Below are 16,870 nucleotides of genomic sequence, written 5' to 3'. Positions count from 1 at the left end.
AGGCTTGCTGGACGGTGATGGGTTGGATGAGATATATCATGTAATCGAGTTAGTTTTGTTAGGGTTTGATCCCTAGTATCCATTATGTTCTGAGATTGATGTTGCTATGACTTTGCTATGCTTAATACTTGTCACTAGGGCCCAAGTGCCATGATTTCATATCTGAACCTATTATGTTTTCATGAATATATGTGAGTTCTTGATCCTATCTTGCAAGTCAATAGTCACCTACTATATGTTATGATCCGGTAACTCCGAAGTGACAATAATTGGGACCACTCCCGGTGATGACTATAGTTTGAGGAGTTCATGTATTCACTAAGTGTTAATGCTTTAGTCCAGTACTCTATTAAAAGGAGGCCTTAATATCCCTTAGTTTCCAATAGGACCCCGCTATCACGGGAGGGTAGGACAAAAGATGTCATGCAAGTTCTTTTCCATAAACACATATGACTATATTCGGAATACATGCCTACATTACATTGATGAACTGGAGCTAGTTCTATGTCACCCTATGTTATAACTGTTGCATGAGGAATCACATCCGACATAATTATCCATCACTGATCCAATGCCTACGAGCTTTTTACATGTTGATCTCTGCTTAGTTACTTTACCATTGCCACTGTTACAATCACTACAAAACCAATACTGTTACTTTTGCCACCGTTACCGTTACTTCCATATTACTTTGATACTAAAAACTTTGCTGCAGATATTAAGTCTTTCAGGTGTGGTTGAATTGACAACTCAACTGTTAATATACTTGAGAATATTCTTTGGTTCCCCTTGTGTCGAATCAATAAATTTGGGCTGAATACTCTACCTCGAAAACTGTTGCAATCTCCTATAGTTGTGGGTTATCATCTGGTAAGATGACAAGTATTAGTGCACAAACTCTTTGCAAAATTGCACTGATCAGAGACATTTACCCAAGAGCAAATGCCACCGATCAGTGCACAAACTCTTTTAGCTAATGCCACTTATCAATGGCACTGGCTATTAGGAAAATGCCACTGATCAGTGACAAATGCCACTTGTTGTTGGGCAAATGCCACTGATCAGTGGGCTTGCCCAACAGCAAGTGCCATTGATAAGTGGCATTTTTCCCAACAACAAGTGCCATTGATAAGTGGGATTTGCCTCCACTTATCAATGTCACTTGCTGTTGGGCAAGTCCACTGATCAGTGGCATCTGCTTTGCTGCAACTGCCACTCATCAGTGCACTATCCTAAACATGGAAACATCTAAAAATAGCAACAACAAGTGCCAATAGCACCCATGTGTAGCCATGTACATTTGGTAGCATCCTAAAATGGTCCTACTACATGCACGTATAACATTCAACACAAGCCCTAGCTTGAACATGTATATTAGCAACAGGAACAACAACATGAACATGATCCTAGCTTGAACATGAACATGCCATGAGTCAACATGATTCTAGCATTATTCAGTCAACATGAACATGCCATCAGTATAACATTCATCAGTCAACATGAACATGATTCTAGCATCAACACAGGTACTAGCATGAACACAGATCATAGGACACAGTAGCAGTAGCATAAGAAAATTATCCTAGCACACACACTGTACAAAACAAGAACAAATCAGTCCGATTAGATTCGATTGGGATCGCAACCAATTGGATCTGCTAGAATCCTATATAATCCTATCGAATCCAGTAACTACTAGCACATGCCTAAGAAATAAACCCCTAATCTACATCTATGAGCAAGCATTGAGAGGGTTTCACTCACCAGAGCATGCGCAGCCGCGGTGAACCGAGGCCGGGGTGAAAACCCCGGTGGGAAGGAGATAGGTGGCGAAGCAGAGGAGGAGCCGGCCCTGGTGATGGCCTGCGGCATCGGCCCCGTTCTCATCGCCACGTTGGAGGTCGAGGAGGACGGCCCACCGACAGGAGAAAACCCTTGGACGGGGGTCAAGAAAACCCCCCTGCCCAATGGGGTCCCGAGAAGGGGCGGCTCCATGGACGGCGCCGGCGCCGAGCCCTGGACCACGAGGTCCGGAATCGACGGTGGAGCAGGAGCGGCCGGCACCGCATTGGTCGGCGCTCGTGCTGACCGGCAGTAGATGGGGGACGGCGCTCGCAACGTCGACGCTAGGTCGCGGCCTGAGTTCTGGAGCCTGGCCAGCCAACACTCCTGGATGCTGGCGATGCGCTAGTCGACGGGCGTCATAAGGCGGCGCGGCGGTGGGCGTGGCAGAGCCATCGAAGGAGAGGAAAGGAAGGGACGGTGAGGAAGAGAGAGGGAGCGGTGGGAACGGTGCATCTGGGCGATGACAGAAGAGTGGGGGCAAGTTATGAGACGCCCCCTCCGTCTCCCGCGCTGCACGAGGCGTGCAACTGCCTTGCACGTGTGGCCACGCCCAGCCAGGCTTGTGAGAAACTGCCGATTTGGCAGTTTCCGTCACACAAGGCTATAGGCTGCTTTAAGCTTCGTGCGGGCCACAAACCGCATGCAGCCTAGCCAACCAAACAGGCCACGCACATTCTACACGGGCCTTTTTTCGAGAGCATGCAAAGCGCGTGCCTTACTTTTATAGAAGAGAGCAAACACAATTTACAAGAGAGTCTAACGAGTGCGAGGCACCCGAAGACAACGCACACACGCCCCCACTCTTGCCAGAATACAGAAGCTAATCTCTCACAAAGCGTTGTAAACTACCGCCTCCCTGAATCGCCAACTTCCACTCGCTAAGCTCCTCAAGGATCTTCTCCACGAGTACTTGTGTGTCCACTTGTTGCTCCGCTCCGTTGAACACCCTGGCATTCCTTTGCTTCCAAAGTGACCATGCCGTGCAAATGACCATGGTGTCGAACCCACGTTTGTCTTCCTTCGCGAAACCCAATCGTTGCGACATCCACCATTCCACAAAGGAATCCGTACTCATGGGGCAAGAGATCTGAATACGTAACTTGTCAAAACAACCCATCCAAGTGGCTTGCGAGTAGCCACATTACACCAAGATGTGGTCAACAGTGTCTTCGTCCTGTAGGCAAGTATAGCAACCGAGAGGTGATCTTGCAACCCATGACGAGTGCGTCGGTCCGCCGTCCATAAGCGAAGTTGGCAAGCCAACCAAGCAAAAATCTTGCATTTGAGAGGTGCAAGGCTTCTCCAGATGGCTACGGCGTAAGGGCAGCTCGGCAGACCCTCAGAAAGACGAGAGTAGGCAGATTTCGCCGAGTATGCCATAAAGGATGCGCAAGGCCACAGGAAACTATCAAGCGACCGGTCATCTCGCTGCACCGAAGCAATGGCGTACCTCAAATGCATGAGCTGTATAAGAGCCATGTGTGAACAATTGATGGGGATGTCCAGGGACCAATGCTCCTCCTCGAGTGCCCATTGCATTGTCTTGGCATTGATGCGGCGTGTATCAACCATCTCAAAAATGAGAGGCACGATGTCTTGCAGAGAGTGGCCATGTATCCAGCGATCCTTCCAAAAGAGGACTCTATCTCCTCATCCCACCTCAATGCGCACCAAGCAATCAAAAATGGCTCGAGATTCCGGATCAATCATCATGTCGAGACCTTGCCAAGGCCGCTCAGGCTCAATGCGTCTCAACCATTCCCACCTAATTCGCAAGGCAAGCGCTTGAACACTTAAGTTTTTGATACCGAGCCCTCTATAATTCAACGGGCGGCAGATTTTGTCCCAAGCAACCAAACATTGCCCGCCATGAACCTTGTCCTTCCCGGCCCAAAAAAACGACCGCATCCAGCTGTTTATGTCTTCGAGAACCCACACGAGCGGCTGCAGCACCAAGAGCTGATGGATTGGCCGAGAAGAAATGGAGACTTTGCAAGAATCAGTCTGCCCGCTCTCTGGATAAGCCCTCTACAAGAACCAGTCTGCACGGGCATGATTGGCTGCATGCGGGCAACCAAGCACGCCCATAATGTCCCAGGCGGGTAGAATAGCTACACTTGTGCAGTCATGAATTTGACACATGTCGGATGAGTCTTCAACTCTGATGGACCGAGTGGACGCTTCCTTGTCGGCAGTTGTTCATTCAGAGGTCAGAGGACACTGCCGTGTGTTTTTGTTGCCATTGCAAAATTGATCCCTTGCTTCGTGTTAATAATTGTAATCAGAAGAAGTACTCCCTCCGTCCCGAAATTCATGTCGTGAGTGCAGTACAGTGGCGTTTTTCCAAAAAAGCCGTTATGCTTTTAAAGCTCTGACAAATAAGTCCCCGTCCCCTTCTTCCTCCTCCGTCCAATATTACCTTAGTAAATTCAGCTAAAGATGCATTTAGTCAATTGATTTGCTTAATACAGTAAGCCCTTTATTTAGTCAGCACTCTTAGAGCAATTTTACTATCATGTTTACTGAATCTAAATCACAGGAGCAGTATGATTTCTAAATTTGTTTCAGTCAACTTGTGTCAAAAAAAATTTCAAACAGTTTTCTGTCAACTTGTGAGCAGGAAAATGACTTCAGAAAATTCAGTTAACTGAGACTACAGTGAATAATGTTTCAAACAATTATGAGTAGAAGTGGTTAGAGCAAAGTGTATGATAGCAGGATTAAGCTACATTCTTTTTTTCCCCACCATGAACAGCAACTCAAAAGATAGCACACTGATTACAAATGACACTTTCTAAAATCCTCCACAGCCATTTTCTAAAATCCTCCACAGCCATTTTCAACTTGAACACGGAGTATTTTCAGCAAATTGGAACAAATTCTAAAATTCAGTCATTCTAAAATTTACTTTATGTGCAGTTAGAATGACTGAATTTTCTGCAATTGGGACAAATTCACCAAGACAGTTTACAACATCTTCTTTATGTGCAGTGTGAGTACAACTCCTAGTTCATAGTTCACACCTAGATCTCTTTGTTTTTTCAGTTCAAAACTAGTACAAATTCAGACCGAGGTCTGAAGCCCAGACAGAAATCTGAACCACCAGCAAATGCTTTGAAAATTCATGATGAAGCACGCATGGACTACCAGACAAACTCCAAACATTTCTAGAGGTAGACTACCAAATCAGCAGCTCCGCGGACAGAAACCACCGAGCAAAACGAGAGCAGAATCGCCTCAAAACCTCAGGACATCAGACTGTCAGAGGCACCGAGCGAATCAGCAGGACCTGGCCACCTCCCTTAGCTCCCCCGCCATGACACTTCAAGCCGCAGGCAGTAGCAATACTAAAGACGAGCAGCATTCAGTTTATACTTTGTAACATCCCAAATTTTCAATTTGGAATGTTATACATTAGATCATCATTGCATATCATATTTTTATTTTTGCATTTTGGTTGATCCTAGAAATTCTACGCAACTCAATGACCACGGAGAGAGTTGGGGATTTCGTTATTTTCATATTTGAGTTTTCTTAAATTTTGAGAATAGGATCATTTGACTTTATTTATTTTATCATCAATTATTTCTATTACAAAAATATGAGAGATGGAATAAAATGACTTTCCCAAATAGAGAAATATTGAGGATTTAATAATAAAATCAAATAAGATTTTATTTCTAAGTTTTTCGGTGTTTTATTTGAATTTAGGAAAAATGTGCGTTTTTCAAAATTGCATTTAGGTCCCAAATAAATGTTCACCTTGTGCGGCTTGATTTTAAAAGCCCGTGAAAATTTATTTCGGAATTTTTGGAGTCCGTTTAGTATTTCTTTTTATTTTTCTTCCGCTCGTAAATAAAAAAAATGAACCGGCCTACGGGCCGTGTCCGGATAGGACTCCGGCCCGAGGTGGCTTTATAAGCCGGCCCACCCGGGAACCCTAGCCCCAGCCGCCCGCCCCAGCCGCCCGACCCCGCTGCCACCCGCACCGTCGCCGCCCGCCGCCGCCGCCGGACGCTGTCGCCGCCGCCGCCGGATTCCGCGCGCCGAGGTTCGCCGCGCCTCGACTTCCGTGCCATCAATTTTTTTTAAAAATAGATTGGTTTTCGTCGGTTTTTTTAGATTCATTTTTTAAATAGATCGGTTTTTCCGATTTATTTAGATAGTGAACGTTCGTCCGTTCGTTCGTTCTAGCGAGCGTTCGTCGTTTCTCTTTTTCTCGGATTAAATCCGCGATTTTTCTGATCGCGATTCCTGATCCGATTTTCATTTTAGTATTACTTTTCGCTCGTTTATCGGAATCAGGTGATTCAAGCGCCTAGAGTTTCGTCTCGAACCCCTCTAGCCATTTAAACAACTTAAACAAGATTTTGCTACTGTAAAATTTGCCCTAGATCCATATTTGTAGAACGAAGTTGTTTTCTTTCGCCGTTTGACTTTCGTTGCTTCGTTCGATTTGATTCTTTTTGCCAACCGGAGTTCTTAAGTTGAACCTTCTGGTTAGATCTCTTCTTTGAGTTTTACCCGTGCATTAGATGAGTACTTATTGTATGCTTGGTTGTTTGTCTGCGATAGAATACCCGGAGTGCGCCGCCTGTTACTTCGAATCTCTAGGTTTCGCGGATCATCAGCAAGGCAAGTAACACTTTGATCATATGTTTTCTACTATCCAGTTTTATTGCATTAGATCAATCCTCACACATTGCATGATTAGGATCTAATTAAATTGTGAGATGGGAAGTAGCTGAGGTAGTACCTATTACCTGTTATTATCAAACCTTTGGGAGTTACTTCTATGTTTGCTTATTATGCCATGCTATGCTAGTAGACGTGGATTGGGTGAGTGATATCCATGACAGATGTGAGTTTTGTTAATTAATGGTTTATCTAAGGTGGCAACTTAAACACACATCTGGGTGGATTGAGGCACCTAGGTATTCCAGGACTTGCCTGTTTTCTTTTGGACCGCCACCCAGGCTCAAAGGGATCATGAGACTATTCATACTAGAAACTTCCGTGTGCAGCCACAAGCTATTATGGGCTCTAGCATAGTTGACTAAGTCGTGCAAACTCTTACAGTGGTAGACTAGCAGATGTAGGGGATATAGGTGGTACGGTCTACCCGATCGTAAGGTGCTAGCACTTCTGAAAGACTATGTCTCGGTCATCCGTCTTCTCAAACACCATGTAGTGCGAGAAACCAAACAGAGGCGATCGAGTCTTGTAGGGAAAAGTGCGCAAACCTCTGCAGAGTGTAACAAACTAATCATGGTTAGCCATGTCCTCGGTTATGGACATCTTGAATATCTAGTACCTGGATTATCATGTGAATCTCAACATGTTACTCTAAATTAATTTTGCTGGGTTATGTTTAATGATGATGCTTAATTGGGATTGAGAATGCTGTCACCATTCTCAATGTTTAACGACTACCATGATAGTTAAATAAATTTTATTCCTTTGAAGTAGGGAAAAATTAGCTTTACGCAAAACTGTAACCATAGAGCTTTCCACCAGCCAAATATGCATATAGTATAGCTATTTCATTCCATTACTCTTTATGTGTTACATTACCAACATATTCCATGTGCTGACCCATTTCAGGCTGCAACGTTAATGTTGCATACTTTTGAGACGACGATTAAGGAGTTTTTAGGTCATGGTTCTATACTCAGTGATGACGTTGGAGTTGATAGCCTCGCTTATCTTCCAAGCCTTCCGCTGTTATCGTTATTAGATGGCCTTAAGCCATATTAATTGTAATAAGTTCTCTATTGAGACACTCAATGTAATAAGTGTGTGAGTGCTACTCTACTATAAATCCTCTGAGTACTATGTGGTGTCAGCATTACTGATCTAGGGATGACACCGGAGCACAGAGATCAAACTGTTTGAGGTCTGGTCGCTACCGAGATGGTATCAGAGCACACGCTGACTGTAGGACACGACCACTAAGCTACAGACCTAGATCACTATTCACTCTCTTCTCTTCTGACTTCTCATCTTTTCTACTCTTTTAGGATGGTGGATGCAAGGAACAAGTTCACGCAACTGGATGAAGATACACCCTTTAGACGTCACTTGAAGGAAGTCACTAGATACCTGAACATAGGAATACCAAGCTTCACCGGAACCTACAATGCCACTTTACCTGAAGAAGAGCACTGGATGATTCAAGTTCAAGTTCCAGGAAGGACGTTCATGCCAGTCACTGAGCCCATAGAGTTTTCTTTTGATGCACCAACTTGGAGTCTAGGAAAGAGCATGGCAGCTCACATCGCCATGGGATGCATTGGAGAAGTCTACCGCAATGATCTCAAGGATACTATATACCAGATTTGTGGGCACCGAGATGAACACTAGGAGATGATCAGCACCAGGAAGGATAGATCAATCACAGCTTTTATTCAGGAGCTAAATCAGCACATTGAACGACAGGAGAACCAGATGTGCACCGACATGATAGATCTGAAGAAGGCTAAGACTAGAATCAAGGAACTGGAGGAAGAACTCAAGGCTACATGTGAAGATTATGAAGAGGAAATTGAAGTATTGGTGGAGAAGAATGACGACCTAATCAAGAAGATTGGAATATTTATGGGAGGCCCTACACCAGTAGAGGAAGACGAAGAACCCAAGGAGATTAGCCCGGAAGACTACATCATCATCGACGACACCGATTCAGATCCAGACGGGAGCGATGATGACTATGTTGATGAAGCTGGAGCAGATATCATGGAGTCTGCAACCGAAGAATATTTCTAGTAGACCACCTCATCAGTAGTAGTAGTCCACCATGTAAATATAGTAGTCCGAGCACTTTTGCGATAGTTAGATCGATTGTATGCCCTTGTTTGATTGAATGAAGTGAATTGTTTGCTTTTGCCTCATGTGCATATGGGTAGTGTTTTCTCTTTAGACCCCCTCTATTCTTACATCTCATCTTTTCTAAACCCTCAGATGCCTCCGAGACGTGACCCCGGATTTGCCTTTCCACTGGAGCTCACCCAGTTGATCCAGCAGCAGAACACATTGATGCAGTTGCTAGTCCAGAATCAGAATCAGGGGAACAACAACAACAACTCACCACCACCACCACCTGTTGACCACTTAGCCCGTTTTCTTAGGCTGAATCCGCCGGTGTTTTCCAGTAGCACTGAGCCGATAGTAGCAGATGATTGGCTCCGCAAGACAGCTAGGGAGTTGACCACAGCAGGATGCATAGATGCGAAGAAGGTGAAGTTTTCCGCACATCAGCTTGAAGGACCCGCAGCATCATGGTGGGAGAATTTCACAGCCACTTTCCCAGTCGACACTGTCACATGGGACCAGTTTCAGCAGGCTTTTCGTACTGCACATGTTTCAGCAGGAGCTATGGCTATGAAGAAGCGTGAGTTTCGTAACTTGTGCCAAGGAGGACGAACAGTTGGCCAGTATGTGGAGGATTTTAGTAAGTTAGCACGTTATACCCCAAATGGCGTCGCTACGGATGCAGCTAAGCAGGAGAAGTTTCTGGAAGGACTGAATGATGAGTTGAGCATGCAGTTGATGGTAGCCACCTTCAACAACTACCAGGAGTTGGTAGATCGTGCTCTTATGATTGAAGGCAAGCAGCAGCAGATTGAGAATCGCAAGAGGAAGTATGGACAAGGAAAGTACAATTCATGAGCTTAGCAGAAGCCACGTTTTACCCCTAGACCGGGAGGACATTTTCAGCATACCCATGGAGGAGGTAGCTCGCACAATCACAATGGCACCAAGAATGGAAATGGCAATGGAGGAAGCAACGGCCAGAACCGCACCAACCCATCAACCCCAGCCAAGAAGGACCTGAGCCAAGTCACTTGTTTTAAGTGTCAGAAGACCGGACATTATGCCAATGAATGTCTTGAAGGCCAAAATGGCAATGGAAGTTCTGGGAAGAAGCCGAATCCTTTCAACAGGGGACAGGTGAACCACGTTAGCGTGGAGGAGGTTGAAGCTCAGCCTGATGCAGTAATAGGTAAGTTTTTGGTTAAGTCATTTACTGCACTCGTTCTTTTTGATACTTGTGCATCGCATTCATACATCTCAAGGGGATTTGTGGATAAGCATAACCTATCAACCCAAGCCCTTAGGTCACCCATGTTAGTAACCTCGCCTGGAGCAGAGTATGTGGCTAGTCTATGGTGTGATCGGTTACCATTAAGGATTGGTAACTATGTTTTTCCCTCAGACCTAATAATATTGGAATCCCAAGGATTGGATGTGATATTAGGCATGGATTGGTTATCAAAGTATGAAGGGAATATTGAATGTGCTAGTAAGTCAATTTTGCTTACCACCCTAGAAGGGAGAAGGATCAAGTATGTATCCTGGCATGTGCCAACGAGGACTCAAGTAAATTGCCTAACAGGAGTTGTGCAGGAGGAAGTACCGGTGGTAAGGGATTTCCCTGAAGTATTTCCATAGGAGTTGCCAGGCATGCCACCTGATAGAGATATTGAGTTTTTGATTGAGCTATTGCCAGGCACAGGGCCAATATCAAAGAGACAATATAGGATGCCAGCAAAGGATTTGGTGGAAATTAAGAAGCAGATTAAGGAGTTACTGGATAAGGGATATATTCGCCCAAGTTCTTCGCCTTGGGGATCGCCAGTACTTCTAGTGGAGAAGAAAGATGGATCATTAAGGATGGTTGTTGATTATCGAGGATTGAATGAAGTAACCATCAAAAACAAGTACCCACTACCAATGATCAATGATCTGTTTGATCGATTGCAAGGAGCTAAGGTATTTTCCAAGATCGATCTGTGATCAGGATACCACCAGTTGAAGATTCGAGAACAGGATATTCCGAAGACAGCTTTTACCACCAGGTATGGGCTGTATGAGTATACCGTTATGTCATTTGGTCTGACTAACGCACCTGCCTATTTTATGAACATGATGAACAAAGTGTTTATGGAGTTCTTGGATAAGTTCGTCATAGTGTTCATTGATGATATCCTGGTTTATTCGAAGAATGAAGAGGAGCATAAGGAGCATTTGCGTTTGGTACTTGGAAAGCTCAGAGAACATCAATTATATGCGAAGTTCAGCAAATGTGAGTTTTGGTTGAAGGAAGTAGGATTCCTCGGACACGTTATATCCGGAGAAGGAATAGCAGTAGATCCCGCTAAAGTTGAAACCATGACCAAGTGGGAAGCCCCAACAACAGTTGGAGAGATCCGGAGTTTTCTTGGACTCGCAGGATACTACCGGAGATTTATTGAGAATTTCTCAAAGATTGCGAAGCCTATGACTGAGTTGTTGAAGAAAGATACCAAGTTCATATGGACAGAGGAATGTGAGACTAGTTTCCAAGAGTTGAAGAAACGCTTAGTTACCTCACCAGTGTTGATCTTGCCAGACCAGACCAAAGATTATGAGGTGTATTGCAACGCTCCACGTCGAGGACTTGGAGCAGTGCTTCTGCAGGAAGGGAGAGTTGTTTCATATGCCTCAAGACAACTGAAGCCTCATGAGTTAAATTATGCCACGCATGATTTGGAGTTAGCAGCCGTAGTGCATGCATTGAAAACATGGAGGCATTTCCTCATTGGAAATCATTGTGAGGTGTACACGGATCATAAGAGTTTGAAGTACATTTTCACCCAGAAGGAGTTGAATCTCAGACAAAGGAGATGGTTGGAGCTTATCAAGGATTATGATATGAAATTGCATTATCACCCCGGAAAGGCTAATATAGTAGCGGACGCATTAAGCCGTAAGAGCCACGTCAATAAGTTAATGACGGGAGAAGTACCCAAGGAGTTAGCAGAAAATCTTCGTGAACTATGTTTGGAAATAGTTCCGAGAGGCTATGTAGCAGCATTGGAGATTCAGTCGACCTTGATGGGTAGAATCAGGGAAGCTCGGAAGACTGACAAAGAGATTGCCGCTATAAAGGAGAAACTGAGCAAAGGAAAAGCTAAAGGATTTCGTGAGGATGAGCACGACACCCTATGGTTTGAAGACCGTGTTTACGTGCCCAATGACCCGGAGATCAGGAAGTTGATTCTGCAAGAGGCACATGATTCACCATATTCAATTCACCCAGGAAATACTAAGATGTATTTGGATCTGAAGGATATTTTCTGGTGGACCGGAATGAAGAAGGATATTGCAGAGTATGTAGCAGTTTGTGATGTATGCCAGAGAGTAAAGGCAGAGCATCAGAAGCCAGCAGGATTGTTACAACCATTGCCGATACCTGAATGGAAGTGGGATAAGCTAGGCATGGATTTTATCATGGGATTGCCCAGGACTCATTCAGGCTATGACTCGATTTGGGTTGTAGTTGATCGATTGACGAAAATAGCTCATTTCATCGAGTAAAGACCACTTACACCAGTGCTAAGGGCCTGTTCGGTAGCTCCCCAACTCCAATAAATCCTCAAATCCAGCTTCTCTTTTCGATCGCCAGCTTCCCACGCGAGCGCTAGCGCTCAGAAATCCGTTCGGTGTCTCAGCTCCAGGTTTCGATCGTCATAGATGGGCTACCAGCCATCTTCAGTGGGATTCGGCCTTATTGGACATTGAGGAGAGGCCGAAGTGAGCCCAAGATGGAGGCTGGATGGAAATCCACGTGAGGCCCTGTTCCTAGGGGCTGAAAAGATGGCTAAAGGCCTGGTTTGGAGTGCCTGGGGCGCATTTTTCAGCCTATTTCGCTGGCAGGCAGCGTTTTTCTCCTTTTTCTTTGCTTTCTTTCTCTAACAGAGATGACCAGATTCGCTGGGGCAAAGAGTTGCCTTTTCTTTTCTGTGCATTTTTACTAACAGAGAACTATAAAGGGTAGTTTGCAATACTTTCTGCATATAAATTATAAATTATTAAACAGAAAGTATTTTGAATGAAAATACATATATGGCAACACATATCTTAAGGACCAAGATAGTCTGCACGTATTTCATATAACAAAGGGCACAATATTTGCATAAGTTTGCAAATCAAAAGTGGTACATGTTCCTAACATGTACTTCACCAACCTAGAGCAATGTCAGTAGCAAGTTGGTTCCTAAACAGATCCATGTCAACACCATTTTCCTCCGAAGTAGATGTATCTGAAGCATTTGTCGGAATAGCAAATTTCCTATACCGTTCAGGAATTGTTGGCACATAATCCGGATCCCTATCACATCGAACAAAGTGGAGATCTGATTTGTCATGGAAGCGAACATAGTTGTGCAATGCCATAGTAGCAGCAACTATCATCTTTTGGGTTTCAGTTGAGTAGCTTGGCATCTTCAAAAGTATTTGCCATTTCATCTTCCAAACTCCAAAGGTTCTCTCTATGTAATTGCGTTTGGATGAATGGATCCTATTGAACTTCTCCTTAGGAGTATTCGGTGGTGCGCCTCTTTGAAAGTCAGGGACATGATACCTTTCTCCTTTGTAGGGTGCAAGATATCCGATTCTATTAGGATAGCCAGCGTCTACAAGGTAGTACTTGCCTAAATAACATACAGAGTAATGAATGTAAGTTGTTGGATATATGACATAACTTGCAACAAGTAAAAAATCTCACCTTTTGGAGGATGGGGAAAGGTATCCTTGTCCATATGCATTGCGGTATATAGCACAGTTGTGTCATGCATAGAACCAGGTTGACCAATAGAAGCATAAGTGAAATGCATATCAAAGTCACATATTGCCATCACATTCTGAGTTATTGCTCCGGTTCTTCCGATGTACCTCACTTGTCCGGCCTCGGGAATAGAAGCCCTAATGTGAGTCCCATCTATTGCACCAATGCAGTCTTTCAAGTGTGGATAAGCCCTCCTGTCATTCAGAATCCTTGGATGTATGGTCCTAAAATTTGGGTCCTTAGGCTTGATGTAGTCAGCAGACATCTTCACGGCACAAAGTAGTACCTCATGGAATTTGCGGTGGATTGTATCTGCGGAATGCTTGAAACGGTTTTGGGTTCTTCTATTTGATTCACACCCACCCAAGGTCCGCAGGAACATAGCAAGAGACTCATAACTACTAACGAATGGGGAATGGCCGAGCCCATACTTATCCTTCAACAAGTCATGAAGTTCAAAGAATACCGTCGCCTTCATTCTCAGCATGGTGAATGTCTCTCCGGGTGTACCGATAGTCTCCTGCAACCATCCAAATCCACTCAAGATAGATGTCCTAGGATTGGCCTTCATCACCCAATTGTCACAATACTTCCCAAATATGGTTGATGCACTCAGATACATAATGTTCATTTCTTGTGCATGGGCACGAATCATTCTTTTCTTCATTTCATAATAGTTTTCATTGTCACTTTCACTGTCAGATGACATCTGCACATACAAAGCCAATGAGTTAACAAACAATGGTTAGCATGGAGAACAAGAAATATGAAGACGAAACTCCACTCCATACATAAATATTATCGATCCAGTTATTACAAGCCATATAGGAAACAATTGTTCAAGAGTGAGTACTTAAAATATTGTTCAACCACTGACATAGTAAATAAAATGGTTCGGTACCATAGGACATAAGCAACCATCACATATATGGCATAAACTGGGAACTACTAGTTCCCGTACTTGACATTGAACTTCCTCTTTAGCCAACCCAAACGAGTGTGAACACTCAAGCTCAAAAACATCTCCCTTTGCTCTCTCTTGATGAAAAGCTCAGAGGCAATGAAGTGCTCATCGCTGCCTTCTATTGCACCACAAGCAATTGCTTCCTTCATAACAGATGCAACAGAGGTGGTGTCATCGTGCTTAAAGAACGACTGAAACGACGAATGTGATTCCTTACAAATGTCCCCGATCATTGTAATCTGCTCCTGCATCACTTGTGCGGTCTTGGGTTTCTTGTTTGTGTCACAAATGATCTTGCCAAGCCTCTTATTAACCTTTGGTGTAATAGGAGATGGTGCCTCTTCGGGATCCTCCAACAGATCAACATCTTCTATTTGCTCAAGATTTATGGCACTTGATATTAGTGCAGTAGAAGTAGGGGGGATGCCAGAAGTCGGATTCCAATGATCGGAACCGTCACTTGTGATGTCTTCAAACATGATGCGCAAGTTCTCTTCATTGCGAAGTCCATGCTTCCTGAACTTGTAACAACCTGGAATGTCCTGTAAATATACAAACAAGACAACATTTGTCAACAACAAGTAATATGAAGAAAGATATGATATGCACAACATGAGGATGAAAACTCACTATCTTTGCCTTCTTCCACCACTCAGCATCTTGTTTCACAGTGTTGCGCTCTGTGTCCCATCCCGCTCCTGTCTCCTTCAACTTAAGTTTCTTGAATACACCATATTCACCTCTTAGTTTGTCCCATTTGTTCTTCAATTGATCATTTGTGTACTCCAACCCTGTTCTTATTTTGAATTGCCTCACCACCTCATCATATGCATTGGAGGTCAAGTGAGTATTTGGCCTATTTCCAGCTCTCACTTGCTGGACAAACAACTCGGTGATAATCTGAGTGTTCTCAATAGTCCATTCGGCAACCATTTTCAACAACTCTATATAAAAGTCCATGTCACTTTGTGTGTGCTAATAAAATTGTATGCTCTCATATATATGAAGATTCATGTCATAAAAACAACTGTATGCTCTCATTTATAAACATATTCAGAGACTATTTCATCTATAAATCTGTACGTATGTATATGTAATATCTCATTTATAAACATATACAGAGTCTATTACATCTATAATTCTGTACAGGGACTATTTCACTTATAAATCTAAAAATCATAGCTCCCATCTATAAATCTGAACCAAATGATAGCTTTCGTCTACAAATATGTATGCTCACATTCAGAAAAGTTCATCTTATTTACAAAAGATTGTGCATCTGGACATCCAAAAATCTGGACCAAATGGCCTGTAACTCAATGTAAAATAAACTGAATGGAGAGTGGTGAGGTTGCACATCTGCACGAGCTCACCTTGAGCTTCTCGAGCGGCGACGGCGGGGCAGAGGAGCAGTGTCGCTGACGACGGGGGTGCCGGCTGCTGTCAAGTGGGGGCGGAATGGGGCGAGCTTGAAGGAGTCGCGAGCGTCACGAAGAAGGGCTGCTCAAGGACGAGACCTTCTTTGGGGTGGGGTCGAGGTTGCCGGACGAAGTTGACCGGTGAGGATGCGGTGGCGGGATGTCTGGCGGCTAGGGTTGGACTAGCCGGTGGGGATACGGCAGGAGGAGAATGGGGATCGAGATGTATCGAGACTTCTCCAGCCTATCTATCGAACAGGTATGTCACTTGGCGGTGGCACATCCTCGTAATAAAAGTGAACTCCAGCTTTTGCGTTTTCTGGGATCTCCAAACGAGCAGCTCCCGGTTTTTGCACGTAGCCAGGCCACACATCCCAGAAGCTAGCTTCGTGGAGCCAGGGTGTTCGGGCCAGCTCCGCTCCTGGATTCAGGGAAGCTGGGAGTTGGGGAGCTGCCGAACAGGCCCTAAGTTGGCAAAGATATACATGACCAGGATCGTATGTCTGCATGGAGTTCCGAGGAGTATCGTATCAGATAGAGGAACCCAGTTTACCTCAAAATTCTGGAAGCAGTTGCACGAAACTTTGGGAACCAGGCTAGAATTTAGTACATCTTTTCATCCACAGACAGATGGCCAGACTCAGAGAGTCAATCAGATTTTGGAGGATATGCTGAGAGCTTGTGCGCTAGATTACGGATCTAGTTGGGACGACAATTTGCCATATGCAGAGTTCTCTTACAACAACAGTTACCAAACCAGTTTAAAGATGGCCCCTTTCGAAGCTTTGTACGGAAGGAGGTGCAGGACACCGTTGTCATGGGACGAAGTTGGAGACCGCCAGTTGTTTGGACCTGACTTGATTAAAGAGTCTGAACAGAAGGTGAAGTTGATTCGCGATAGGCTCAAGATAGCCCAGTCCAGACAGAAGAGCTATGCAGATTCTAAACGCAAGGAGACAGTTTACGAAGTCGGAGATAGAGCTTATCTTCGAGTATCTCCACTTCGGGGAACAAAGTGTTTTGGAGTTAAAGGGA

General features: G+C 44.4%; 1 protein-coding gene across 1 annotated transcript; it reads right to left on the bottom strand.

The window, feature by feature from the left end:
- Positions 1-14,401: 14,401 nt before the first annotated feature.
- On the bottom strand, positions 14,402-15,377 carry LOC119299613 (L10-interacting MYB domain-containing protein-like). The gene is made up of 2 exons (XM_037576796.1): positions 15,048-15,377; positions 14,402-14,959 (listed from the first exon to the last, which is right to left on the bottom strand). Exons 1-2 carry the CDS (start codon positions 15,375-15,377, stop codon positions 14,402-14,404), a joined length of 888 nt encoding a protein of 295 aa, XP_037432693.1.
- Between the last annotated feature and the right edge of the window lie 1,493 nt (positions 15,378-16,870).

Source organism: Triticum dicoccoides, chromosome 5A (assembly GCF_002162155.2).
Source record: "Triticum dicoccoides isolate Atlit2015 ecotype Zavitan chromosome 5A, WEW_v2.0, whole genome shotgun sequence".
NCBI classification, from domain to species: Eukaryota; Viridiplantae; Streptophyta; class Magnoliopsida; order Poales; family Poaceae; genus Triticum; species Triticum dicoccoides.
The sequence above is the reverse complement of the archived record's forward strand: the minus strand, read 5'-3'. Positions and strand labels throughout refer to the sequence as shown.